General features: G+C 42.3%; 2 protein-coding genes across 2 annotated transcripts in view; one reads left to right on the top strand and one right to left on the bottom strand.

The window, feature by feature from the left end:
- Positions 1-518: 518 nt before the first annotated feature.
- Positions 519-9,976, bottom strand: MBD4 (methyl-CpG binding domain 4, DNA glycosylase). The gene is made up of 7 exons (XM_075831843.1): positions 9,881-9,976; positions 8,293-8,505; positions 6,612-7,366; positions 4,817-4,951; positions 4,192-4,341; positions 3,903-4,006; positions 519-724 (listed from the first exon to the last, which is right to left on the bottom strand). Exons 1-7 carry the CDS (start codon positions 9,901-9,903, stop codon positions 647-649), a joined length of 1,458 nt encoding a protein of 485 aa, XP_075687958.1. The 5' UTR covers positions 9,904-9,976; the 3' UTR covers positions 519-646.
- A 5-nt stretch (positions 9,977-9,981) lies between these two features.
- The window catches only part of IFT122 (intraflagellar transport 122), a 41,887-nt gene continuing 24,415 nt past the window's right edge, over positions 9,982-27,453 (top strand). Inside the window, exons 1-16 of the mRNA XM_075831842.1 lie at positions 9,982-10,166; positions 13,908-13,974; positions 14,261-14,345; positions 15,026-15,104; positions 15,238-15,314; positions 15,516-15,582; positions 15,928-16,074; positions 16,230-16,305; positions 17,820-18,011; positions 18,097-18,235; positions 20,282-20,484; positions 21,130-21,267; positions 22,990-23,154; positions 23,358-23,555; positions 24,129-24,269; positions 25,735-25,788. Of these exons, the coding sequence (XP_075687957.1) occupies positions 10,108-10,166; positions 13,908-13,974; positions 14,261-14,345; positions 15,026-15,104; positions 15,238-15,314; positions 15,516-15,582; positions 15,928-16,074; positions 16,230-16,305; positions 17,820-18,011; positions 18,097-18,235; positions 20,282-20,484; positions 21,130-21,267; positions 22,990-23,154; positions 23,358-23,555; positions 24,129-24,269; positions 25,735-25,788 (1,887 nt within the window). The 5' untranslated portion in view covers positions 9,982-10,107. The remainder of the gene's footprint in view (positions 10,167-13,907; positions 13,975-14,260; positions 14,346-15,025; positions 15,105-15,237; positions 15,315-15,515; positions 15,583-15,927; positions 16,075-16,229; positions 16,306-17,819; positions 18,012-18,096; positions 18,236-20,281; positions 20,485-21,129; positions 21,268-22,989; positions 23,155-23,357; positions 23,556-24,128; positions 24,270-25,734; positions 25,789-27,453) is intronic.

Raw genomic sequence — 27,453 nt, 5'->3', positions numbered from 1 at the left:
TCCGAGTGCCACCCATTACATTACAAAATATTTTCGCAGGCGGAAAAACATTTATGGTGTGTTTTATCTCATGCCGTACTACAGAGGTATCCTCCCCTAGAAGAATTGCCTCATGTGTCCCCCTATGCATAATGTGACTCTGGTGTAATCATTGGCAGCACCGCAATTTTCACCCTCTTTGTCGTCTTTATATACGACGGCCAAACTACATGAATGTCTGTTGCTTATATATGGACAATTTCATAGGAAGCCATTACCCTATTGATGTGATTTTGGGAGGAAGCCAGAGAACCTGGAAAACCACACAAAACACAGGGAGAATATACAAACTCCAGCAGATTTTGTTCTTCGTCGGATTTGAACCCAGTTGCTACCACTGAGCCACCGTACACTTGCCTGGCATCTATAGTGGCCGCGCTTCTGGCCACAGGGTTTAATATAAAATAATGGACAGACTCAAACCGTCGTATAAAACATTTAATATATAAAATAGGTTTTATTACAATTATTTTACAGTTATAAAAGTTACAAAATTTAAAAAACTGCACAAAGAAATGACAGACAATGTAATAATTTATGTATAAAGGTAACGCAAGACAAGTGCATGACTGACGGCAATAAGAGCGGAGCAAAAGTGATAAAATCCTCAGCTTAATCCAAGCGTTTCCTTGTTCTCCCACAGCCAGGCGTGATACTTATTCAGTTTATGATCTTCTGGATGCACCTGGATGACACCGTAAAATCAGAAAATAAAGAGCCAAGCAATGTTGTATCTCTTATGTAGCCCAGTAAAAAATATTTTTTTGTAGATTAAATGAATAGTCCAGGCAAATAACACAAAAAGAGAGAATCCGTGTCATGCTCCGCCCCCTTAGGCACAGCACAGTTTATCAGTTTTCCACAGTGTACCTTTGAAGAGATTACATTTTTTGGACAAGCCTTTTCCATGTGCTCTGTTAGGGTATGTTCACACGCCCTATTTACGGACGCAAGTCGGGCGTTTTACGCCTTGAATTACGCCCGAAAATACGGCTTGAAAGCGTCGGCAAACATCTGCCCATTGATTTCAATGGGAAAAATGGCGTTCCGTTCCCACAGGGCATTTTTTACACGGCCGTTTAAAAAATATGGCACGTAAGAAAAACGCCCTGTAAAAAGAAGTACCGTACATGTCACTTCTTGAACTGTTTTTGGAGCCGTTTTTCATTGACTGAATAGAAAAACAGCACCAAAAACGGCCGTAAATAACGCCGCAAAAAAAAAGCTTGATGCTTAAAAAACGGCTGAATATCAGTGGGCGTTTTCCCTTGAAAACAGCTCAGTATTTTCCGTGTTTTTTTGTTAAAGAGGCTCTGTCACCAGATTTTGCAACCCCTATCTGCTATTGCAGCAGATCGGCGCTGCAATGTAGATTACAGTAACGTTTTTATTTTTAAAAAACGAGCATTTTTGGCCAAGTTATGACCATTTTTGTAATTATGCAAATGAGGCTTGCAAAAGTCCAAGTGGGTGTGTTTAAAAGTAAAAGTCCAAGTGGGCGTGTATTAGGTGCGTACATCGGGGCGTTTTTAATACTTTTACTAGCTGGGCGCTGTGAAGAGAAGTAACATCCTCTTCTCTTCAGAACGCCCAGCTTCTGACAGTGCAGATCTGTGACGTCACTCACAGGTCCTGCATCGTGACGGCCACATCGGCACCAGAGGCTACAGTTGATTCTGCAGCAGCATCAGCGTTTGCAGGTAAGTCGATCTTACCTGCAAACGCTGATGCTGCTGCAGAATCAACTGTAGCCTCTGCTGCCGATGTGGCCGTCATGATGCAGGACCTGTGAGTGACGTCACAGATCTGCACTGTCAGAAGCTGGGCGTTCTGAAGAGAAGAGGATGTTACTTCTATACACAACGCCCAGCTAGTAAAAGTATTAAAAACGCCCCGATGTACGCACATAATACACGCCCACTTGGACTTTTACTTTTAAACACACCCACTTGGACTTTTGCAAGCCTCATTTGCATAATTACAAAAATGGTCATAACTTGGCCAAAAATGCTCGTTTTTTAAAAATAAAAACGTTACTGTAATCTACATTGCAGCGCCGATCTGCTGCAATAGCAGATAGGGGTTGCAAAATCTGGTGACAGAGCCTCTTTAAGTATGTGAATATACCCTTAAAGCACATGGATTTAATACAGGGGGGTCCTCCAACTGAATCACCTGTTTTAGCCAGAGCAAATAGTTGTCGCTATGAGTGGTTCTCACCTTGAAGGACGGCTGATTTCAATGAGTGCCATATATGCTTTAGATCAAACATCAAGACGCCGACCTTAGGCCGGATTCAGACGAGCGTGTGCGTTTTGTGCGCGCAAAAGGTACTTAACAGCTGCGTGTGTCATCCCTGTATGATGCGTGGCTGCGTGATTTTCGCGCAGCCGCCATCATTATGACACTCTGTATGTATGTTTGTAGCACGTCAAGCTTTTCTGTTTTCATTCATCCTTTTCACTGCTGTTGCGCGAATCACGCGCATCCCACGGAAGTGCTTCTGTGTGGTGCCCGTGATTTTCACGCACCCATTGACTTCAATGGGTGCGTGATGCGCGAAATACGCTCAAAGAACGGACATGTCGTGAGTTTTTCGCAGCGGACTCACGCTGTGTAAAAATCACGCAACTGTCTGCACGGCCCCATAGACTAATATAGGTCCGTGCGTGAAAATCACGTGCGTTGCACGGAGGTATATGCCGTTCGTCGGAATAAGTCCTTAGTGTGATCCCTGAAAACACCATGCGTAGGAAGACCTGCTTAATTAAATGGGTGTTTTATGTAACTAAGGATTGTATCATGTTAAGTTCTGAAACTTTCTAATATACTTTGTGTTTCAATTCCTGAACTACTTGCTGTCAGTGAAGGGGAATATTCTTATTTAATCCCACAAACCTGTCCTGACTTAATAAGTTTTACGGGTATGTTCACACAGGGCGGATACGCGTATCCGCCATGGTCACCACAGGGAATTCCGGATGAAAAACCGCACCAAGTTGTGGTGAAGTTTTTTAACCGGAATGTCCGCTGCGGAAAATTGCACGTGAAAAAAAAAAAAGTATCATACTTACCCGTAGCCATGGAAATGCGTCCCTCGGTCGTCCTGCAGCCCCGCCTCCTGGGATGACGTTTCAACCCATGTAACCACTGCAGTATGTGATTGGCTACAGCTGTCACAGGGGATGAAACGTCATCCCAGGAGGCCGGTTTGAACGAAGAAGCACAGAATCCTGGGTAAGTATAAGCTAATTTTTTTTCTGAGTTGCGATTTTTGAGGCAGAATCGCAAAAATTGTAACATCTGCTATTTATTGCCGGTTTTCCCCATTGAATGCAATGAGGAGGTCAAACTCGCAACAAATAGCAGATCATGAGATAACAAAAAAGCAGCGATTATGCAAATACAATGGACATGCTGCGGATTAAATTAACGCATCGCAGGTTAATTTCTGAGCGTTTTTTCCGCTCATTATTTACGCAGCGCGTGGATGAGATTTGTTCCTATCTGATCCGCTTTGCTGCTACTGTATTATGCTGCAGTATTTACGCTACGTGTGAACCCGGCCTTAAGCTGACGGTTTGCTACAATTGTATCGAATCTACTCAATATTCTGTCTAAACAATCTGGACTCCAGGCTGATACGTTTACCTGCACTGGTACATTGTAGCAAACTATCAGGTCAGGAGAGAGAATTGTGCTGCTGATGCACGTGTTTTAGAGCATTGACAACGCTCTTCCTCATCAGCGCAGTATACCCCACCCCCCACCCTAGAAACGGGGAGATCTAAAAACTGCCAATCCCAAATAAGCAGGAAACTATTATATAATCATATTCACATATTGTGTCCTCAAGTCCGCACCTCTTTCCACTCATTCACACAGAAGATGCGATAAGAGTCGTTTCCATATTTTCCAATTCCGTGAAGCTCGATCGGATAGCGCCACTTCTTTGTAAGGTATTCATCTGCATGAAAAATATATATACATATTTTGTTAAAGAGCAAGTGTACCTTGTGGGTGAAGCCTGCGCTGTAAGGGGTTGATTTGATTAATAAGTGACCCCCCCCGCTGTGGTTGTTTTGGACGTACTCAGCTATCAAGGGTTTTTAATTCCGGACCCCATTATATCATGACTGATCTCAGAAATACCCGAAAACCTGACGATGGTCTTTGCTCTGAGTTCATAGAGTCCGAGGGGCTGCAGAAGTGCAGACATCTCCTTCCAATCTGTAGCTCTGGCCACTTCTGGGGTCGGGTACTTCTCTAGGAAACTCCACAGGGCAGGTATGGCCATTTTTCCTATGAAGAAGTAAATATAAGTCGTCCTCTTCGGTCTAGATTTTTTTTAGTTGTATCAGTTTCTGGAAAAGGATCAGGTAATATTACAGCTAGAGGAAGTTGTTACCCAGCTTTCCTAGAATCCTGAACGGCAACGCTTTCCAATTATGCAGTTGTATGGTGAAGGGGCAAATATCATTGCATAACTAGCAAATTTTCCAATCAGGGCTCTAGAAAAGCTGGGTGACATCCCCTGTTGGCAAACATACTGGTTAATAGCTAAATAGAATATTGTCAATTTGACCAATGAGGAGGTTGAGCCAAAAACTAATATTCACTGAGGATTTTTTTTATTTCAGGACAAGTATTTTAGACACAAGGCCTGCACTATAGAGGGACATTGATGGCCCCAGATACAGTAAGATGCCATCCTGACTGCCCGGACTGAGGGGCACTGGTCTGTAATTGATACAATGTGACTGTGACAAGTTCTCACCGGAGGTCTTGTTCAGGAAGATGGTGGCGATGAGAAGCTTCCAGGGGTCGTGAAAGAGCGTTTCTTGGACTAAATTAAAGGGAGAGCGAGGAGGAGTCCACTTGGAAAAAGCTTTCCTTCGGGGCCGCTCCATAGCTACAAGGGAAGGGCAAAAACCTCAGTATTTACAATCTAGATACAACCTAAAATGTATTTATTATTATTTATGCATAAAAGGAAACGTGTCTAATCCATCAAGCGTTCTGTGATTAGGACAGTGGTTGTTAAAGGGACATACACTACAAAAGATCTACAATGATTTTTTTATGTAGACAGCGATTTTGACCGTTGAAAATATTGCTCCTGTGCATTGTTGCATGTGTACGTTCTATACAAGGGTGTAATCAGGAAGTTTACCTCTAGTCATGTGCATAGAAGCGGCCTCAGGTAGACTAGCCCTTTAACAAGCCCATTACTTGATAGAGGGTTCTTAAAGGACATATCCACTTTTGAATTTCATTTTACAAATTACGTATAGAATTAAACTACATAAGAAACTTTTTACATAACTTCTTACATAAATTACTTATCCTGTACTGATCCTGAGTTACATCCTAGATTATACTCCAGAGCTGCACTCACTATTCTGCTGGTGGAGTCACTGCGTACATACATTACATATCATGTACTGATCCTGAGTTATATCCTGTATTATACTCCAGAGCTGCACTCACTATTCTGCTGGTGGAGTCACTGTGTACATACATTACATTACTTATCCTGTACTGTTCCTGAGTTACATCCTGTATCATACTCCAGAGCTGCACTCACTATTCTGCTGGTGGAGTCACTGTGTACATACATTACATTACTTATCCTGTACTGATCCTGAGTTACATCCTGTATTATACTCCAGAGCTGCACTCACTATTCTGCTGGCGGAGTCACTGTGTACATACATTACATAACTTATCCTGTACTGATCCTGAGTTACATCCTGTATTATACTCCAGAGCTGCAGTCACTATTCTGCTGGTGGAGTCACTGTGTACATACATTACATTACATATCATGTACTGATCCTGAGTTATATCCTGTATTATACTCCAGAGCTGCACTCACTATTCTGCTGGTGGAGTCACTGTGTACATACATTACATTACATATCATGTACTGATCCTGAGTTATATCCTGTATTATACTCCAGAGCTGCACTCACTATTCTGCAGGTGGAGTCACTGTGTACATACATTACATTACTTATCCTGTACTGATCCTGAGTTACAGCCTGTATTATACTCCAGAGCTGCACTCACTATTCTGCTGGTGGAGTCACTGTGTACCTACATTACATTATTATCCTGTACTGATCCTGAGTTACATCCTGTATTATACTCCAGAGCTGCACTCACTATTCTGCTGGTGGAGTCACTGTGTACATACATTACATTACTTATCCTGTACTGATCCGGAGTTACATCCTGTATTATACTCCAGAGCTGCACTCACTATTCTGCTGGTGGAGTCACTGTGTACATACATTACATTACTTATCCTGTACTGTTCCTGAGTTACACCCTGTATTATACTCCAGAGCTGCACTCACTATTCTTCTGGTGGAGTCACTGTGTACATACATTACTTATCCTGTACTGATCCTAAATTACATCCTGTATTATACTCCAGAGCTGCACTCACTATCCTGGTGGTTCCCCAGAATTGGACAATCCCTTTTGATTTTCTATTATTGGACGTATTATACCAAATCTGTTTTTACATAAAACATCAGGAAGAAATACTTTCAACCAACACAAACCTTCACTTAAGGCTTTTTTGGAAAAATATGGGCTGGTCTTTCTCTTTTCCACCTGTGATCTTGGGATGGGATCTGGGTCACTATTATCCTGGTGGCAATCACTTGCTGTTTCCTCCTCCTCAATGTCAGTAGGCTGCTGTAAAGTACAGGATATTGACTGGTCTGGTGTTGTCTCTTTTATTTCCGTTTTAGACTGGTCTACAGACTTCTCTATTTTTTGAGAGTCACTGGGCACTGGTAATTGTGTGTCATTTATCAAATCCACTTCCCTTTCCCCGTTTCTTTTTTTTAAGTTAGTTCTTTGATTGTATTTCTTCAGTTTAGTCTGAACCTCCTGCTTAGACGTTGAACGCTTCCTTGGTCGTTTGACTCGGTCAGTATATTTCAGCCCTCTTTCCGATGCAATTCTGAGACTTCTTACCCTTTTCCTTCCACCATCTTTTTTCGTGTTGACATTATTTTCCTTGTCGCCCGCAGTAAATAAATAGTCTTCCGCATCCTGCACCTTCCCGGTATCACATAAACCCTCAGTCCCATGTTCAGTTGGTGGAGATTCGATGACCGAAGGATCATCACCATTCTCTTTAGTCTTACTTGCTGCTGCAGTTCCCTCGGTCACCCTTTTCCTTTCCCACTTTGTTAATTGCTTCCGAGGTGGAGCAGAAAAATCGAATTCTTCTAATTTCATCTTAACGTGATTGGTGTTGAGATATTTTACAAGAGCACATTTTGATCGGAGTTTGGTCCCGAGGGGGCTAGGAACATACAAAGGAATACAAAATGTATTATTACTCAAATACAATGGAAGTTCCTTAATGTGGCAATCAATGGTGTGGAAATTGGCGCTACTTTTGCAAACACCAAAAATAGTCTCATGCCAGATTAACGGAAAATGACCTGATAGTCTGGCATAGAGTGGTGGGCCTGCATTTTAACCAACACCAATCACTTACAAAAATATTCGCAGCACAGTGGCTTAGCCATAGGGGTTGCAGCGGTCTAGGTTGCGACCTGACCCTGAAACTAGGGGGGCCCATGACCCCTACACATGTCTGTCCACACACTCAGTTACTGTAGTAACTGGGGCCTATGTAGTAAACTACACCCGCCCCTGTTAATAGAGTAACAGTATACTTACCCTCCTCGCTCCGGAATCGGGTTCTCCACTCGCCGAGCACTGGGTCCCGACACCGTTCAGCATCATAACGTTGTTTGGCGGCACATATAACAATGTGACGCTGAATGGCATCAGTATTCAGTGCTGCACCTGAAGAGGACCCGATTCAGGAGCGGGGAGGGTAAGTATAATCTTATGAAGTGCGATACGGACTGCTGGGGCCTTGTATCTAAGCCCATCATGTGTGATACTATCTGCTGTGATATATATGTTATCCTATCATGTGTGATACTGCCTGCTGGGGCCCTGTATCTAAGCCTGTCACATGTAATACTAACTGCTGGGGCCTTGTATCTAAGCCTATCATGTGCGATACTGTCTGCTTGGGCCCAGTATCTACGCCTATTGTGTGATACTGTCTGCTGAGAATGTATCTAATCCTAACCAGTAGCGTAGCTATAGGGGTCGTAGTCTTACAGATATGCGGTCTTCGATATATATAGTGGTGTTGTCATACACAGCTGCAAGTTTAGACGAATGACACACGTGTTGTACATGACTGACCTCACAAATAATACATCGTATTTTCCGGCTGTTTTCCCGCACCGCCTCTGTGTTATGACTTTTTTCCAGCCTTCGGGGAGTGTTTCCGGGACATCAGGACCTGAATCCTTGTTATTGTCTTCATCTCGAGGTAATTCTGTAGCAATGCAAGTATTCAATGTAGACTCCTGCGAATACAGAACGTCGGCTTCCTTAGGATCAGCACCTTGTTCCCTGGGAGAAAAACAGGAGATGACATTGGATAAACCCAAGAGCAGCTTTAGGGCTCGTCCACATGTAACGGAATTGCTGCAGCATTTCCGTTAAAACTAGCAGACATTCCACTGCAGAAAAACCGCACCATTTCCTACGTTTTTTACTGTAGAAAATGGTGCGGATTTTGCGGCGTTTTTCTCAATGCTGGGACATGGTGACATCTCCTCTGAAAAACGCAGCAATTCAGACACTTTCCGCAGCAGGAATTGACATGTACGAAAAATACGCACCGCAGGTCAATTTCTGCTCGGAAATTTTGCGCAGCGTGTGGATGAGATTTGTTAAACCTCACCCACTTTGCTGCATATTTTCCGCAATTCCGGACGGAAAATATGCAGCAATTCCGCTACGTGTGGACGAGCCCTTATATGTACAAGATCATTGTAAGGTATAGAAATAGTGAAAATATTACACAAAGTATTGTGATCCTGGTATACGTGTAAAATCTGGATGTACGCGGATTCCTGTCACAATAGTTACTATGTTTGAATTATATTATTATTCGATTTGACAAATTTGGATATCCGCTCTGGCTGATAGGTGGGGGTCCTGAGAAGGGATCATCCTCTATGATAGTTATATGCACTTATAGGACAAATACTTTACATTTTAGTTTCTCACCATACACAATATTTCTACTTACGGTAAGTGAATAGGAACATCCCATTATAACCCAATACTATTCACAGCTGAGGGTTTGTTACAATTGCGTCCAGTCTAGACAATCTTCTGTGAGCCAAACAGTCTCCAGACTGATGCATTTTACCTGCACTAATACATTGTAACAAACTATCAGGACAGGAGAAAGATTTGTGTGGCGGATATATGTAGCTCACAGAAGATTGTCTAGACTGGATACAATTGTAGCAAACACTCAGCTGTGAGAAGTATCAGCTCTGAACAGGTTTTCAGCCTATAGATGTGCACACGAATGTTCCTGTTCAAAGACTGCAAGCAGGGATCTAGAAAATGATGATGAATTAAAACTCTGTCTATTAGAAAGTTCTAGAGCTTTACATTATACAAATTATTATGCTTTATATACATCAAGCTAGAAAACCCCTTTAAATCCCATTATTCCAGCCCCCAGCATCAAAATATACCCCCATAGTAAGGTAACTTTACTAGTATTTGTGTTTACTTCTACTTTCTTCCACTTTAATAATTGCTTACAGTTGTACACTATCCAAAAGGAAAATGCAGGACTTTGGAGATGTCAGTCAAAAGGGACTTTTATATAAAACTGCCTGCACCACATCGTCTTCCTGCACACTGATCCTACCACCGTTTCCTCTCTCAAAATAATCATTCCCGACTCCCAGCATGTAATCACCTGTCCTGCACGGGGGCGGCCATGTTGGATCTCTGCAGGGGTCATGTGACTTCATCGAACGCTCCCACTGCGCAAGCTCAAAACATACCTGTCTATCAGGCGCATGCGCTGTGCGAGCTAGGACCAGAGGCGTGGCCTGGTATGGAAATCTCCCGTCTAGCTGTTGTGGCAACTCTGGAGTCCGGTGAACGTCAATAACGATACCGGAATCCCAGAAAACCGGAGCTATGAGGGCCGTACCCACCTGGGTGGATAAAGTCCATGACAGGGATAAGGTGGAGCAGTGGTAAGGAGGCCGCGGTCCTGGGGAAAGAGCCGCAGAGGGACTGGGGAGGTGGAAGTGCTTAGCAACCGACAGCTTGGACTGTAAAAGTGCATAGTAACCGGGTGTTTGGGGTCTAGAAGTGCATGGCAACCAGAAACTGGGCTCTCAGAGATGCATAGCAACCAGGTACTGGGGGTTCAAGACTGCATAGTAAACGGTTACCAAGGGTCTAAAAGTGCATAGTAACCAGAAAATGGGCTATAAGAGATGCATAGCAACCAGGTACTGGGTGTCTAAGACTGCATAGTAAGTGGTTACCAAGCGTTTAAATGTGCGTAGCAACCAGAAAATGGGCCCTCAGAGATGCATAGTTACCAGGTACTAGGGGCCAAGACTGCATAGTAATCGGTTACTGGGGGTCGATAGGTGCATAGCAACTAGGAAATTGGCTTCCAGAAACTGGAACTAATTGGTCTGAGTTCAAGCATAGAATACCCTAAGATGTATCCAACATCATAGGCTTAGATACATAGGCACACTGTCCCTAGAGATTGGGGTGTCAATGTGTATGAAGGGCCAATCCAGTTCCCTGTCAATAAAGCTGAATGTTTGAATGATGGAAAGTTTAGCAACTTTCTAAATTACTTTGTGTTTCCATTCCTTTGTGTTTTCAATATCTCTGCTTGCAGTTAGTGAATGGTAACATTCTAACTGAAAACCTGTACAGACCTAATACTTCTCACAGAGGATTTGTTACAATCTTCTGTGAGCCAAACATATCAGCAGTACAAATCTCTCTCCTGTCCTGATCTTTGTTACATTTTACCTGCACTGATACATTGTATCAGTCTGGAGTCCAGGCTGTTTAGCTCACAGAGGATTGTCTAGACCAGGGGTAGGCAAACTTTTTTTGTATGGCGTGCCGATAAAAAAAAATAAAAAATCAATGGTGAAGTACACAGTGTGCCATGCAAACATGAAAGTCATATAAAATAAACGGTTACTATGTATGTGACATAAACCAAACTTTTCAGTGTGACCCTTGTCCCTGACCTGCTTTGACCGGGTGACCCAGGCTACTGAACACCAACTGGGAAGGGGTGCACTTAAAGGGGTTTTCCCATGAGGGACATTTATGACATATTCACAGGATAGATGCGAGCACCTGTCTTTAGACTGGGGACCCCTAATGCCCATTCTAGCTCACGCTGACTCCCGGCCCTGATTACATGGTCGGGAGTTATGGAAACAGCGTAGCATGCGAGCTACGCTATTTCCGTAACTACTATTCAATTCTATCGGACTTACGGAAACAGCGTAGCTCAGCGAGTTACGCTGTTTCCGTAACTCCCGACCATGTAATCAGGAAGTGGAAGCACAAAAACCTAGAACAGGGTTTAGGGGGCCCCGTTCTAGAGATAGGTGCGGGCCCGGAGGTGGGACCTGCATCTCGATGACATTTATGACATATCCTGTGGATATGTCATAAATGTCCTTCATGGGAAAACCCATTTAAGAGAAACCACGACTACTGAACACCAGCTAGGGGTCAGGAAACTGCACACAGGAGACACTGCAACTACTGAACAGCTGCTTGGGTGCACTTAGGAGAGACCGCGGCTACTGAACACCAGCTTGGGGGGGCTGCACATAGGAGAGAGAGCTGCCAACTTTTGCTAACTTTTTTCAGTTAAAAGAGTGGTAACTGAACTACATCCTTGCGGCGGTGATCACCAGGAGAGAAAGTAGTGCTGCATTGTGCACTTGCAAAGTGTTCAGCGGAGATAAACCCACTGCTCTTTAACCTGATGATCAGCGCCGCCAAGCACATAATGAAGCGCCGGACTCTTATCCTGTGTTCAGTGCCGCTAAGCACACAACGGCACTAGACACCGCAAGAGGGAAGTGTGCGGGAGACCATGTCCCTTGTGCCGGCTGTGGCTCCAGTCCTGCAGGCTGCTGACCCCCGGTCTAGACTGAATACAAGTGAAACAAACCCTCTCTGGTCTGAACAGGTTTTCAGCCTCTGGATGTAAACAAGAATGTTCTCATTCACTGAAAAAAGTAGAGATCTTGAAATACAAAGTAGATTAGAAAGCTGCAGAACTTTTATAAAAGTGGAAAACCCCTTTAGGCTATGTTTACACACAGGAAAATTTACACCTATTTGACAGATTTTCCGCATCGAAATTCGCGTGAATTCCAATCGTAAAGTGCCTCCAATTATTTTCAATGAAAAAACACCCCGTTACTCATATGATGCGGAATTCAAAACCACGTTGCTAAAAAAAAAAAAGAAGTGACGTGTTATTGACCGGGGCTAATCTGTGCGCAGAAAAGCGATAGTTTTTACTGCAAAGCCACGGCAGAAACTGAGGGTTGGATTTCTGGCGGGGAGACTCAGTAAAAATCCTCCGTGTGAACATGGCCTTTGGCCTTCTTCACACATCATTTTTGTCATTGTTTTAAAACGCATGTAAAAAACGCCCTGCAACGGCACAAATCAAAACGCTATGTATTTAGGCTTTACAATATTTTACTAAAGACTTCAAAGGAACATCTGGTTGCAAAAAAAACCTTTGGAAAAAATTGCTGCGAAAAACGCCACCGAAAACACGAGTAAATGCTGTGTGGAAATCCAGCCTTAGGCCTTATTCACAACGACGTGTCCGTTATGCGCGCGCAAAATGTCCGTGTGTCAGCAGCATATGGTGCGTGGCTGTGTCATTTTCGCGCAGCCGGCATCATTATGACACTCTGGTTTTATGTTGATAAACAGCACATGGTGCTTTTCTGTTTTGATTCATTTAATTTATTACTGTTGCGCAAATCACGCGCGGCACCCGGAAGTGTTTCCGTGTGCCGTGCGCGATTTGCATGCACCCATTGACTTCAATGGGTGCGTGCTGCGCGAAACCGGGCAATTATAGGACATGTCGTGAGTTTTAAGCAGCGCACATACGCTGCGTGAAATTCACTGGACAATCTAAACGGCCCCATTCACTTACATAAGTCTGTGCGACGCGCGTGAAAATCACGCACGTATCACGGACGTATAGCACGTTCGTGTGAATAAGGCCTTATAAAGGACCCATCACCTCTCCTGACACGTCTGTTTTTGTAACGAATTGTATTACCAACAAAATAAAAGTTGTTGATAATCATTTCTTAGAACTCTAAATTGTGCAGTTCCTCTGTTATTCCTTCTAGAAATGTATGAATAAGTTGACAACTGGGCGTTGCCGTTGGGGATGTGTCCTTACAGAAACTGACCATGTCCAATCAGCGGTGACAGAGAGTGAGACTGACAAGGGAAATTATAACACCCAGTTATTATTTTATTCATACATTTCCAGGAGGTATAACAGAGGAATGGCACAATGTAGAGTTCCTAAGAAAATATGTTCCAGAATTGTGATTTCATGGGGAATACAAGTATTTACTTAAACCGTCATGTCCGGAGAGGTGACCGGGGTGAAATGCCTGGGGTGCAGAAGTGCACGGTGCTCCAGCTCTCAGCATTGAGAAGTGTTGTAGGTCAGGTGGAGCTCGGCAGGATAGCGTGATGCAACCTGCGCTCTCCAGCTGTGGGGAAACTACAACATCCAGCAGGTAATAGTTGACACCTCTGGATTCTCATGTTCTGAGGACACATATGACTGCAGGCGTACATACAGATGTCATACGTGTTATTCCTGCGTCCACATGGCTGCACACAACGAATGACAAGGATGAATAATAAAGTTTTCTCTTATTTTGCAGTATTTATGACCTTGCTTTTAAGCCTGATGGGACTCAGCTGATCGTGGCCGCAGGAAACAAAGTGCTAGTAAGTAACGTCTTTACAATGTGATATATACTAATGCGTATGTGCGAATAGGTCTCAAGGCAAATTCCATGCTCCTCCCCTTTATTGAGGCTCCTCCCCTCAGTCTATGTTCTGCAGTTCCCTGATCTTTTTTTTCTCGCGGCTTTTAGTTTATAATCATTCTGTATTTGATGTAACACAGCACCCAATTTAAAAAAGCAAAGATGCAGTGTAAAGTATGGAGGAAGAAGTCTGAGCTTATCATTGACATTTCACTTCCTTCAAAACTTAAATTTTTTCTTTTCAGGTTTATGATACATCAGACGGGACTTTACTTCAGCCATTGAAGGGACACAAGGACATGGTCTACTCTGTGGCGTACGCCAAAGATGGTAAATCTGCAGATCCCTATTTAAAGTGAGATCTGTAATAATCTCAGAATGTTGCACCGAACATTCATCACAAATTCCACATTGGTAGCTGCACAATTACATAAACCTTAAGTGATTTTTTTTTCTTTGTGTTTTTTACATTTCACAGCGCTATGAAAGTTCAGCGCAGTTTTTAGAGTCCTATTTTTCTCCGACTTGTACTGCGTATTGTTATTGTACAATGCGCCATATTTGGGGTTTCTCTTTCTTGTTGACTTTTTGTCCTCTCATTATAAGGGTATGTTCACACGGCCTATTTACGGACGTAATTCGGGCGTTTTTTACGTCCGAATATAGCGCCTCACTAGCGCTGACAAACATCTGCCCATTGAAAGCAATGGGCAGACGTTTGTCTGTTCACACGAGGCGTAATTTACGCGCCGCTGTCAAAAGACGGCGCGTAAATAGACGCCCGCGTCAAAGAAGTGACCTGTCACTTCTTTGGCCGTAATTGGAGCCGTTATTCATTGACTCCAATGAATAGCAGCGCTAATTACGCCCGTAATGGACGCGGCGTTCAAGCGCCTGCACATACCGTTACGGCTGAAATTACGGGGATGTTTTCAGGCTGAAACATCCCCGTAATTTCAGCCGTTACGGACGCCCTCGTGTGAACATACCCGAACCTTTGGTCATTTCAGGAAAAAGATTTGCCTCGGGATCTGCTGATAAAAGTGTCATCATATGGACCTCCAAACTGGAAGGAATTTTGAAATATACGTAAGTAGAGTTAACCCTATAAGAAAATTTATGTTCGGTTTGAATTCCCCAAAATGACGTCTTGCTAGAATTTGACATGACTAGAAATGTTGTAATTGTTACTATAATGGAGTGACTTCTTTGCAATCTTCAGACACAATGATTCCATCCAGTGTGTATCTTACAACCCGGTCACCCATCAGCTGGCATCCTGTTCCTCCAGTGATTTCGGTGAGTTCCTGGTGAGACCTCATGACATCCCAAATCCTTCTATCAGACAGAGCAATGCATGTAGAGATGTATTCCTCTCTCTTCAATCAGATCATCTATTGGATATTTCAGCTTTCATAGTGGAGGAAAACTTCTGTTTTGTAAGATTATCTTGAAGAATCAGGTTTACCTATAAGAATATTATTTTTTTTTTTTAATTAGGTCTTTGGTCTCCAGAGCAGAAGTCCGTTTCCAAACACAAAGTGAGCAGTAAGGTCACCTGCTGCAGGTAAGAGGCCGGAGTACAGAGCCACTTATCATCAGGATATTAACAAACTGCGTCCAACGCTGTGACGTCTCATAATATCCCTTCAATATTAGCCCAAAAATGATTGCTGCTTTTTAGGTTTCTTAGTTTTGGGAAAAAAAAGATTTCTAACACTAGGGGGCAGTAATAAAGAAGAAATGTGCCTCATGTAGGAAGCTGAACGAGCTTTCGGACATCAGCTATTGAAGGTGTATGGCCCCCTTTAACTTGACAGTCTGTTGTAACCCCCGCTGTCCTTTATTACACGATCCCCCCCCCCCCTCCCCACAGTCTGTTATATACCATAGTTCTTTGCTTCATTACAAGCTGGACAAATGATGGACAGTATCTTGCCCTGGGGATGTTCAATGGAGTCGTAAGCATAAGGAACAAGAATGGCGAGGAGAAAGTAAAAATTGAGCGACCTGGAGGATCTTTGTCACCGATCTGGTCCATCTTCTGGAATCCTTCAAAGTAAGTTTTGCCGTTGGAATCCACGTTAAATAGATTTTTGATCATAGCCCTTGTTTACTCCTAATCTACATTGTATTCAGAGGGTGTTTAGGGCATGCGAGTTTCCAGTACATCTGTATACATCTTAATGATTCAAGTCTTTCCTCTTACATCAGAGACGAGAACAATGACATCTTGGCGGTGGCGGATTGGGGACAGAAGTTATCCTTTTATCAGCTCAGCGGCAAGCAGGTACGACCTGGACGTCTCGCTTGGTTCCTATCAGATTCTCGAGTTGAACATTTATAAATATATTTCATTACCTGAGTGCAAAATTAAAAAGCTTTCTCCACCCAAAGCTGAAAAAGAAACGGGTACTCTATCTATTTTACACCACAGACAGTTCGGCCCGACCTTCTGCAAACTTCTTCATCACATCCAGGCAGCCCCGGACCACACTTCCAGTCAATGGATATAACTCTCCTCAGGCTATGTTCACACCTGCGTCAGGGCTTTCCATTGCTCTGTCAGGGGTGCAGAACAAAGGAAAACTAGAAGCAATGGTTCCGTGGCACCATGGACACCCTTAATGGCTTTCTGTCGGGGTGTCCATGGTTTTACCGGAAACAACGCAGCATGCTATGCTATGGTTTCCAGTAATCTCTGCCGGATCTGGGGCGGTGCCTCTGTCGCAGGTGTGAATAGACCCTTCATAATTTTTAGAGCCATGCCACAGGGCTGTCCACTATCAGCCTTGCTATTTAACCTCTTCCTATACCCAATCCTTTGCCACTTACAGCCCCCACGAACGCCGCTCACCCTCAATCTCTGTCTCCAGTCTAAAGTATTAGTACGCCATTTCAATGACATTCTGCTCATTGTCAAAAATCCAATTACTACCCTCCAGACCCTGTTACGTGACCTCTAAGACCTTGGTAATCTTTCTGGATACACATAGACTTTAGATAGAACAGAGGCCCCGAAAAATTGATGTGGACCTGCTTCTTTCCAATTCAATGGGGATCTTCTATGACCTACCTGAGAGCACTTCTCACTAAATCACCTATGTGACTCTATGGGGCCAATATGACACCCTATATATCATCCTTAGAAACTACACTAGCAGTTTGGCAAAACCTCCCACTTTCATCTGTTTGCAGGACCCACCTTGTTAAATTGCAGTGCAGTTCCCCCGTCTTCTCTATCTCTTACACTCTCCCCTAAAGGATGAAAAACAGATCAATTTTCAATATCGCTCGTTCATCTCTAAAAGGGGAACGTCCTAGAATACCATTCAACGTCCTACATCAACCCAAACTTAATAGGGGCCTAAGGTTGCCCAATCTTTATGCCTATCGTATCGCTGCACTGATGAGAATTGCCATGGACTAATTACACCCCACTTCAGACCCCACTTAGGATCAATTTTTTTGTCCCTCACATTGCTCTTCCTAATTTCCTACACCTACCCCATATCGCCAACCCAGATGTTAGCAGAGCAATCCTCGGTTGAATTCTACCTGGTGTTCTTTGCAAAAATTAGACAAATAATTGCTCTACGAGGACTATTTTTCTGAAGGTTCTCTACCCTTACAATACGTTTTATATACTTATTTATAAATCTCTAATTATCTGGAATGTTTGATAATCCGGCATTTATCAGGTTGCATTGATTCTGAATTAAAGGAATTACCTGTTTTTTATAGCCCATCATCTGATCTAGTAAAGTGGTATTAGCATTTCATCTATTCTCATGTGTGTTGTAGGTTGGGAAGGACAGATCTCTGGGCTGTGATCCCTGCTGTATCAGCTACTTCTCTAAAGGTGAATATATTATCCTGAGCGGCTCTGACCGGCAGGTGTCTCTGTTCACAAAAGATGGGGTACGGCTGGGCACTATCGGGGAGCAGAACTCCTGGGTGTGGACATGCAAAGTTAAACCGGATTCAAACTATGTGGTAAGTCTGAGTAAGCGATATCTGGGTGAGAATCGGAGTAGGGTTGTGCTAAAGTTATTAACCCTATGTGTGTGTTATGGTTCAGGTCATTGGATGTCAAGACGGAACACTTGCTTTCTACCAGCTGATTTTCAGCACAGTGCACGGACTCTACAAGGACAGATACGCCTTCAGGGACTGCATGACCGATGTCATAGTACAGCATCTCATCACTGAGCAAAAAGGTAGAGGACAGTCCTGAGAGTATGGGTATGTAGCGTATGGGTGTGTAGCGTATGAGTATGTAGTGTATGGGTTTATATGTAGTGTATGGGTGTATATTTAGCGTATATAGTGTATGTAGTATATGAGTATATGTAGTGTATGAGTGTATATGTAGTGTATGAGTGTATATGGAGTGTATATGTAGTGTATGAGTGTATATGTAGTGTGTGTATATGAGTGTATATGTAATGTATGAGTGTATATGTAGTGTATGAGTATGTAGTATATGAGTGTATATGTAGTGTATGTGTATGTAGTATATGAGTGTATGAGTATGTAGTATATGAGTGTATATGTAGTGTATGTGTATGTAGTATATGAGTGTATGAGTGTATATGTAGTGTATGAGAGTGTATATGTAATGTATGTAGTGTATGAGTCTGTGGTATATGTAGTGTATGTAGTGTATATGTAGCATATGAGTGTATATGTAGCATATGAGTGTATATGTAGCGTATGAGTGTATATGTAGCGTATGAGTGTATATGTAGTGTATGTAGTGTATATGCAGTGTATGAGTGTGTATGAGTGTATATGTAGTGTATGAGTGTATATGTAATGTATGTAGTGTATATGCAGTGTATGAGTGTATATGTAATGTATGTAGTGTATATGTAGTTTATGAGTGTATATGTAGTGTATGAGTGTATATGTAATGTATGTAGTGTATATGTAGTGTATGAGTGTATATGTAGTGTATGAGTGTATATGTAATGTATGTAGTGTATGAGTGTATATGTAATGTATGTAGTGTATATGTAGTTTATGAGTGTATATGTAGTTTATGAGTGTATATGTAGTGTATGAGTGTATATGTAGTGTATGAGTGTATATGTAGTGTATGAGTGTATATGTAGTGTATGAGTGTATATGTAATGTATGTAGTGTATATGTAGTTTATGAGTGTATATGTAGTGTATGAGTGTATATGTAATGTATGTAGTGTATATGTAGTGTATGAGTGTATATGTAGTGTATGAGTGTATATGTAATGTATGTAGTGTATGAGTGTATATGTAGTGTATATGTAGTGTATGAGTGTATATGTAGTTTATGAGTGTATATGTAGTGTATGAGTGTATATGTAATGTATGTAGTGTATATGTAGTTTATGAGTGTATATGTAGTGTATGAGTGTATATGTAGTGTATGAGTGTATATGTAGTGTATGAGTGTATATGTAGTGTATGAGTGTATATGTAATGTATGTAGTGTATATGTAGTTTATGAGTGTATATGTAGTGTATGAGTGTATATGTAATGTATGTAGTGTATGAGTGTATATGTAGTGTATGAGTGTATATGTAATGTATGTAGTGTATGAGTGTATATGTAATGTATGTAGTGTATATGTAGTTTATGAGTGTATATGTAGTGTATGAGTGTATATGTAGTGTATGAGTGTATATGTAGTGTATGAGTGTATATGTAGTGTATGAGTGTATATGTAATGTATGTAGTGTATATGTAGTTTATGAGTGTATATGTAGTGTATGAGTGTATATGTAATGTATGTAGTGTATATGTAGTGTATGAGTGTATATGTAGTGTATGAGTGTATATGTAGTGTATGAGTGTATATGTAGTGTATGAGTGTATATGTAGTGTATGTAGTGTATATGTAGTTTATGAGTGTATATGTAGTGTATGAGTGTATATGTAATGTATGTAGTGTATATGTAGTGTATGAGTGTATATGTAGTGTATGAGTGTATATGTAGTGTATGAGTGTATATGTAATGTATGTAGTGTATATGTAGTGTATGAGTGTATATGTAGTGTATGAGTGTATATGTAATGTATGTAGTGTATATGTAGTGTATGAGTGTATATGTAGTGTATGAGTGTATATGTAGTGTATGCCGTCTACGACAGAGCTGCCTGTCCATCTACTCCACAGTTTATTCACCTAGTTTGGATGCTAGAGATGTTTTTATCTATATAAAAAGCGGTGATGATGGATAGTCCTATGTAAACATACACTCGTGTTTTGTCCTTTTTTCCAGTGAGGATTAAGTGCCGGGAGCTGGTGAAGAAGATTGCCATCTATAAGAACAGGCTGGCCATTCAGATGCCCGAGAAGATCTTGATATACGAGCTGTATTCTGAAGATGCTGCGGACATGCATTACCGCGTCAAAGAAAAAATTGTCAAAAAGTTTGAATGTAATCTGCTTGTGGTTTGTTCACAGCATGTTATCCTGTGCCAGGTGAGCTCTGTATATCTTCGTTATAGAAACTCTCAATTATAAACTGATATGTATTATGGCTACTACACGGCCTTAGGGGGCACGTCCCAGGGATTCAAAGAACATTCAAAGAATCCCTGAGTCATGCCCACCCCCTCGGGCCCTGCACTAGGCATCAGTTTTATCCTGAGCGTTCCTTTAAGAGCATCCATACATGTGCAGATGAGAGAGAATTTGGAAGTCACCTGCTTGTATTTCATTTGGGATGAGTGAAGTCAGTCAAGAGCTACATTTATATATCCCTGCGCCCCCTGACATATAAAGTGGTTGGCAAGTTTGTGTAATATCCGTGTGAACGTCCTCCATGTCTAAGGAGACTCCACTGTTAATATCATGTGCTTATTGGATCCCTATAAATAATGATCTCTAGTAATAGATAGGGAAATTATATTGTGACCGCCAGCGGGGACAGGGACTGATGTGAGTGATGACAATCTCTGTACAGCGCTGTGGATTACGTTGATATTATATATACGCAAAGGGGAATAACTAAATCTATTATTACATGCAGTTTGAATCCGTTATATTGCTGATCATTGTCTTCATGGCTAAAATCAGTTCAGATTGGATGTGGAGTGTCTATAAATCATCTCTCTCTCTAAACAGGAGAAACGTTTGCAGTGCTTGTCCTTTAAAGGTGTGAAGGAGCGAGAGTGGATGATGGAGTCTTTAATTCGGTACATAAAGGTTATCGGAGGTTCTTCAGGCAGAGAAGGCTTGTTAGTGGGACTGAAAAATGGACAGGTAATATATTAACCCTTAGTGCAAAGCATAGAAAAGTAATGGCAAAAGACAACTGGAATTTCTGGTGTTCCCTAAATTAAATTGAAGATTAAGAGCGACCTTAAAGGGGTTTTCCGATTAATCATAATTTATCACCTATAAGGTGATACATTTTTGATCGGTGGGGGTCCGACCACTGGGATCCCACCAATCCTGATAACTGGGGTCCCCGAGTCCCCTATGTGAATTTAACGGTACTACACATGCTCAGCCACCGCTCCATCAATATTTTCCTCAATATCACGTATTACAGGGTGATGGGGAATAACCTACAGGTAATTATCGTAACTCTTGTGGCTAAACAGCTTCCAGGAGGTGTAACATTACTCTTTTAGGGTATGTTCACACGCACTGTTTTCAGACGTAATTCGGGTGTTTTACGCCTCGAATTACCCCTGAAAAAACGTCTCCATTACGCCTACAAACATCTGCCCATTGCTTGCATGAAACTTCGCAGGTCACTTCTTGGGACGTTTTTGGAGCCGTTTTTCATTGACTCTATTGAAAAACAGCTCCAATAACGTCCGTAAAATACGCCGCGAAAAACGCGAGTAGTTACAAAAACGTCAAAATCAGGAGCTGTTTTCAGGCGAAAACCACTCCGTAATTTCAGATGTATTTTGCTACTGCGTGTGAACATACCCTTACACAGTTGCTGTTGAAAAATGCTTGTAACATTCTAACACGTGAACACTTGGTGGCGCTGTGTGACTATTTCATTTTTTTGCGATTAGATTTCCAGATGTTATTTAAAGGAGAAGTAATAAAAAAACTTTTCTTCCTAACAAAAAAATTCATAGTGGTATATTCCCTAAATAGCTTTCTGCAGTCTTTTATTCCTTTCCATAAATGTTGGTCTTTGCTATTGCTTTAATTCTAGGTCTCCAATTATTCTCAACACCATCTATTATAGTCATGGGTGGAGAATTTTTAGTGAATGTTGACGTGATGATATAGTTCACTGACCGGGACTCCTGGGTCTTACCCTAAAGCTATTGTATTGAGATAAAATGGAGTTATAAAATAATAATACTAGAAAAAAAGAGTCTGCTATTCCCCAGACACAGCGCTACTCTTGTCCTGGGCCGTGACTGGTAACGCACTTTTTTTTTTCCAGCTAAGTTAATTGGTCTGATCTGCAATACCAGACACAGCCCAGCACGTGAGTGACGATATTTCTGGAAAAAAGACCCTTTTCCCTAATCGTGGACAACATGTTTACTTTCACACTTTTAATCATTTTTATATTTTTAGCACAATAAGGCCTCCCCCTTTGGTCCGTGATATACGGTCCGGATGTCGGCCGCATTTCCCGGACCGAACACAGTGCAGGGAGCCGGGCTCCTAACATCATAGTTCTCTATGACGCTAGGAGTCCCTGCCTCACTGCGGGACAACTGTCCCGTACTGAAAACATGATTACAGTGCAGGACAGTTGTCCCGTAACGAGCGTCATAGATGACTAGGAGCGCGACTCCCTGCAGTGTGTTCGGTCCGGGAAATGCGGCCGACATACGCACCGTATATCACGGACCAAGCACGCTCGTGTGTGTGGGAGGCCGAACATATAAATAATAGTCCCTGTATATCAGATCACACAAGGCTTCATTCTCGTGAAGCTTATTTTATTTGCTTGTTTGAAGCAGCCCTTTAGTAATTTTTTATCACTCTGTTTTTTATTAGATCCTGAAGATCTTTGTGGACAACCTCTTTGCCATCACCTTACTGAAACAAGCGACATCCGTCCGGTGCTTGGACATGAGCGCCACTCGCAACAAGCTCGCCGTGGTGGATGAGAACAACACGTGTCTGGTGTATGACATCACAACCAAGGAGTTGTTGTTTCAGGTCAGGAAAGGAGATTGTCCTAGTTTATTTAGACATTATGCTGGATGTGGAATATAAGATCCCATCATACGGAATAGAACGCATTTGAAATACATTTGAAAACTCTACCAGCTAAACGTCAAACGCATATAGCACACAAGATCCATATGGCCATAATGCAAGTGTGTTGTTTTCTCTTTCTGATCCTGCCTCGGTCCACCTAGGAGCCCAACGCTAACAGTGTAGCCTGGAACACCCAGTGCGAGGACATGTTGTGTTTTTCTGGAGGAGGATACCTAAACATCAAAGCCAGTAACTTCCCTGTACACCAGCAGAAGCTCCAGGGGTTTGTGGTCGGATACAACGGCTCCAAAATCTTTTGTCTGCACGTCTACTCCATGTCTTCTGTTGACGTCCCTCAGGTGAGGCTGATAACTTACGGCTACCCTAATGTTTCATGGTGTGAGGTGTGAGTGTGTCTTCACCTCACACAAGCTCGTTCAGTGGAAGCCGCCATTATGAGACACCGGGTATTCTGGAAAATGCCGCCTGACTACATTCAGAACATTACAACCAACCCGTGGCTTTCCAGCTAATGCTAAATATAACTTCTAAGACATGCTGGGAGTTGTAGTTATGCAACAGCGAAGACCACTTCATTGCAGTGATTCTTCAAGCATATAATCCATAGTCAATTATTGGAGCAGCATTACTAGAAATTCAGCTGTTTTATGATAATGTAATCAATTATTTTTACTTGACGGCCTGCATTTTGCTGAAGTTCAGTCCAACAAGAAAATAGACCGGCTGACACACTTTACAGCAATAGTCGCTGGGAAATGCCAGACTGTCAGGTTTTTCAGTCTATGGGGTATTCTGAAACAGGATTTTTGGGAATAATAGAGAGGGATCTTCGATATCTGGTAAAGTGCACTGTACTAGATCAGTCTCCGTTATCACGACTTGTCTCATTTTCAATGTTTCATTCCTTGCAGTCTACTCCAATGTATCAGTACCTGGAAAGGAAGATGTTCCGAGAGGCCTATCAGATTGCCTGCCTGGGGGTCACCGATCTGGACTGGAGGGAGTTGGCCATGGAATCTTTGGAAGGCCTGGATTTTGAGACTGCTAAAAAGGTGACAAGATGTTTCCTGTTTGACCAGGATGCTTTGTTGCTATGTCTGACCTTATACGATCTGTTTGTTTACGGTGCGTTCCCAAACTGAAGGTCCCAGGCACGTCCTGTAATTCACAGGATCATCCTGTCTGGGGCACGGATGTAAAACTGCTGACACCAACACCAACTCTGCTAAAAAAACAAATAAAAGAATGCCGTATTACAGAGTACACAAACAGAATAACCAATACACATAAAGCCAAATTCACAATAGGACTGTGGTTCACTTTTAGCCTATACGCCAGGAAAATCTCCTGATGTGCGCATAGGCTTTAATTGGCATTCATTTGGCATATGTATGGCCGGTATAGCTGTATTGGAAATCTCTTGCAATTTTCAATACAACTGGATAAAAGAAACAACCCATATAACACATGCTATACTTTTTTTTTATACAGTTGCATACTTCTGGCCATATGTTTGACCGCAATCCTCGAACACACTGGAAATATAGCATAACATAAATAATTACAGGTGATGCACCTTTAAACTTAAATGACACCTATGTAAAGCTATATCAAACATACAGCAGATGTGGTTATAGTGACTGCTATCAAACCATTCAAGACCACACACGCGAGGATCTATTTTATGTATACAATCATATTCAGAGTGTTTTTCCATACATCTCCATGTGTGTAATGTAAAGCGGTGTTCTGAGAAATTTCAAGGGGTTGTTTGGTTTGAGAAACTGTTTTCATACACTATTAGTGTATTCTGGTTTAATAGAGGGGGGGTCCTCTGCTCAGGGTCCTCATCTCTTGGCCAGAGTGGAGACGTTGCATAGCACGTCTCTGGAGGACCTGTCCCGTCCTGTATTATACAGACAACACATTGATATGAATGGGGATGGTGTAATGCTTCATTTCTCCTGTGGGGGCACTGCTGGGAAATTGAACACTCACTGCCAGGTGTCCTCACAAATTACAGCCGATCGCTGGGGGTCCCAGGGGGAGACTCTTTGATCTGCTTTTTGTCAAATGACCCTTCTAACAAGTAGGGGGTTATCCATACCGGAGAACCCCTAGAAGTTCAGTTGTCCGTCATTATTGTCCTATTAGCGCGAGTCACGTTCAGAAGGCTTTTTCTAGATAACGTGAGTACATATGCAATTTAAAAAGTCGTCTAGGTAATTACATATCTTTGATGCAGATCAAAAGACAGAAATGTGCAGCAAATCCGCGCTATTTAATTCATAATATAACTTGCTAGTATTAAATGCTCGGATCGGACGGTCATTTCTGCATGTGAATTAAATTGTTCAGTACAGCAGGGGTAAACTTGCAGGGCATGCTGGGAATTTTTATTCCATAACCGCTAGAAAGAAGTAGACACCTTTCTTAATTATACATACATATACTCATCGGCAATTTACATAGTATGAATGCATTGTCTAACCATATATATATTTTTCCTTATATCAGGCTTTTATACGCATAAGGGATCTTCGATACCTGGAACTGATTAACAGTATTGAGGTATGTGCATCACAGGGGTCACGGGCCAAATCCAATTGGTGCAAGTTTTTGGTGGAGTCTTTATATATTTCATGTGTTTGCAAGATTTTCGTCTTCGTTCAACTGCGTCCTGTAAAACAAACAACACACATTGGGGTTAATTAAGCCATTGATGAAATGGTCACTTAAAAGATTTGTCAGCTTTAGGCTGTGATACAGTGGGGTCCCCCTGCTTGCCCCCCTTCTGTTTGCTATAGGATAGTGGAGCATTGAAGAGCTGCTCTCCCTTTGGATGACCTAGAGGGTCATTAATGTCACTGCAGTCAGATCCTCCACAGCTTCTTGTAAGACCTTTCACATGGATAGTGGTTGCCTAAACCGGACAACCCCTCTAAGGAAGCCATAGACATTTGATTGCTTTGGTCGAGGAATCGTTTGGCCAAGAGCCGTCAGTCCAGAATCCTCCAATAACACGTGTGTCGAACCTACACCTGAGGCGCTGCTTATCAACCGGAAAAAAAATAGGATCAAACAGGTAAAATCCAACCTGTCTGATCCATTTCCTTGCAGTGGCAGCCCTAGGTTTAACGGCTATGTACACCTATGAAAAAGTTTGTTTTTTTGTTTCTTTTTTCCATAAAAATATCTGTTTGCTGCAACTTTCTAATTCGTTTTTATTAAAAAAAACATTTTTACTTTTTGAGATACAGCTGCTTTGTATCCTTTATATAGAGCAGCTGTATCGTGCGCGGAGACCTGAATCCGTCAGATCAGCGGGACTGACAGTTTCAGCAACAGCGGGTCCTGCAGGATCCACCTGTTATTGATTAGATCTAAGTGATGAACTGTCAGACACGCAGGACCCGCTGACACTGAACCCGTCAGTCCCACTGACCTGACGGATTCAGGTCGCAGCGCTAGATACACACACACACACACACACACACACACACACACACACACACACACACACACACACACACACGTGTTAAAAAGTTTTCAAAGGTGTACATAGCTTTTAGCATTTACCAAGACCCAACGAAATGAAATTGTTTACAGTTTACTTCAACACAGGCAAATTATACTCGCAAGGCACTGGGGACCCTTGACGTTGGGTTGCGAGCTTTGCGTATTTTGGCCAAAATAACAACTAATACCCCATGTTTCATGGATATTTCTTACTACGTATACTACACTTTTTTTCAGGACGCAGCCGGGTCTTATATGCTGGGAGGGCATGATGTGCTGGCGTTTGGTTTGGAATGCAGAGCAGCCCGCTTTAGCTAACACTAGCGGCGTTACAAATAGGCTGTTATTCGGCAAGATACGCCATGCCTGACGACCAGCACATTATCCCTCCACGTATTACACATAGTACTGACACCCCATGTACTATTCACAGCACTGACCCCTATTCATCACATTTATTTATTTATTTATTTTTATTACATTATTACACAGTTCTGACACTTTCATACATACATATTTATTTTTTACCATCCATTCACACCCTAGCACTACACTGACACTCATTTATCGCACACCTTTGAGCACTTAGTCCGCCACTCCCCTCAAGACTAGTGGGAGGGGCTATCACTATTTAATGCACACTCCTTCTGCAGCATTCTTTGACCCGTCTGCGTCCTGATGGGAACGGGTTTTCACCCACCCACCTACCTAGTGAGT

Source organism: Rhinoderma darwinii, chromosome 7 (assembly GCF_050947455.1).
Source record: "Rhinoderma darwinii isolate aRhiDar2 chromosome 7, aRhiDar2.hap1, whole genome shotgun sequence".
NCBI classification, from domain to species: domain Eukaryota; kingdom Metazoa; phylum Chordata; class Amphibia; order Anura; family Rhinodermatidae; genus Rhinoderma; species Rhinoderma darwinii.
Note: the sequence above shows the minus strand (reverse complement) of the source record. Positions and strands in the feature narration are given on the sequence as shown.

Excerpts from the sequence above, each read along its gene's own strand:
- MBD4 (XM_075831843.1), bottom strand. The coding sequence starts at position 9,903 with ATGGCCGCCCCCGTGCAGGACAG. Across the intron at positions 7,367-8,292 it reads TACGATGTATTATTTGTGAG|CCCCCTCGGGACCAAACTCC; the intron begins GTCAGTCATGTA and ends GTATGTTCCTAG. Across the intron at positions 4,342-4,816 it reads CTTCCTGAACAAGACCTCCG|GAAAAATGGCCATACCTGCC; the intron begins GTGAGAACTTGT and ends ACTTCTTCATAG.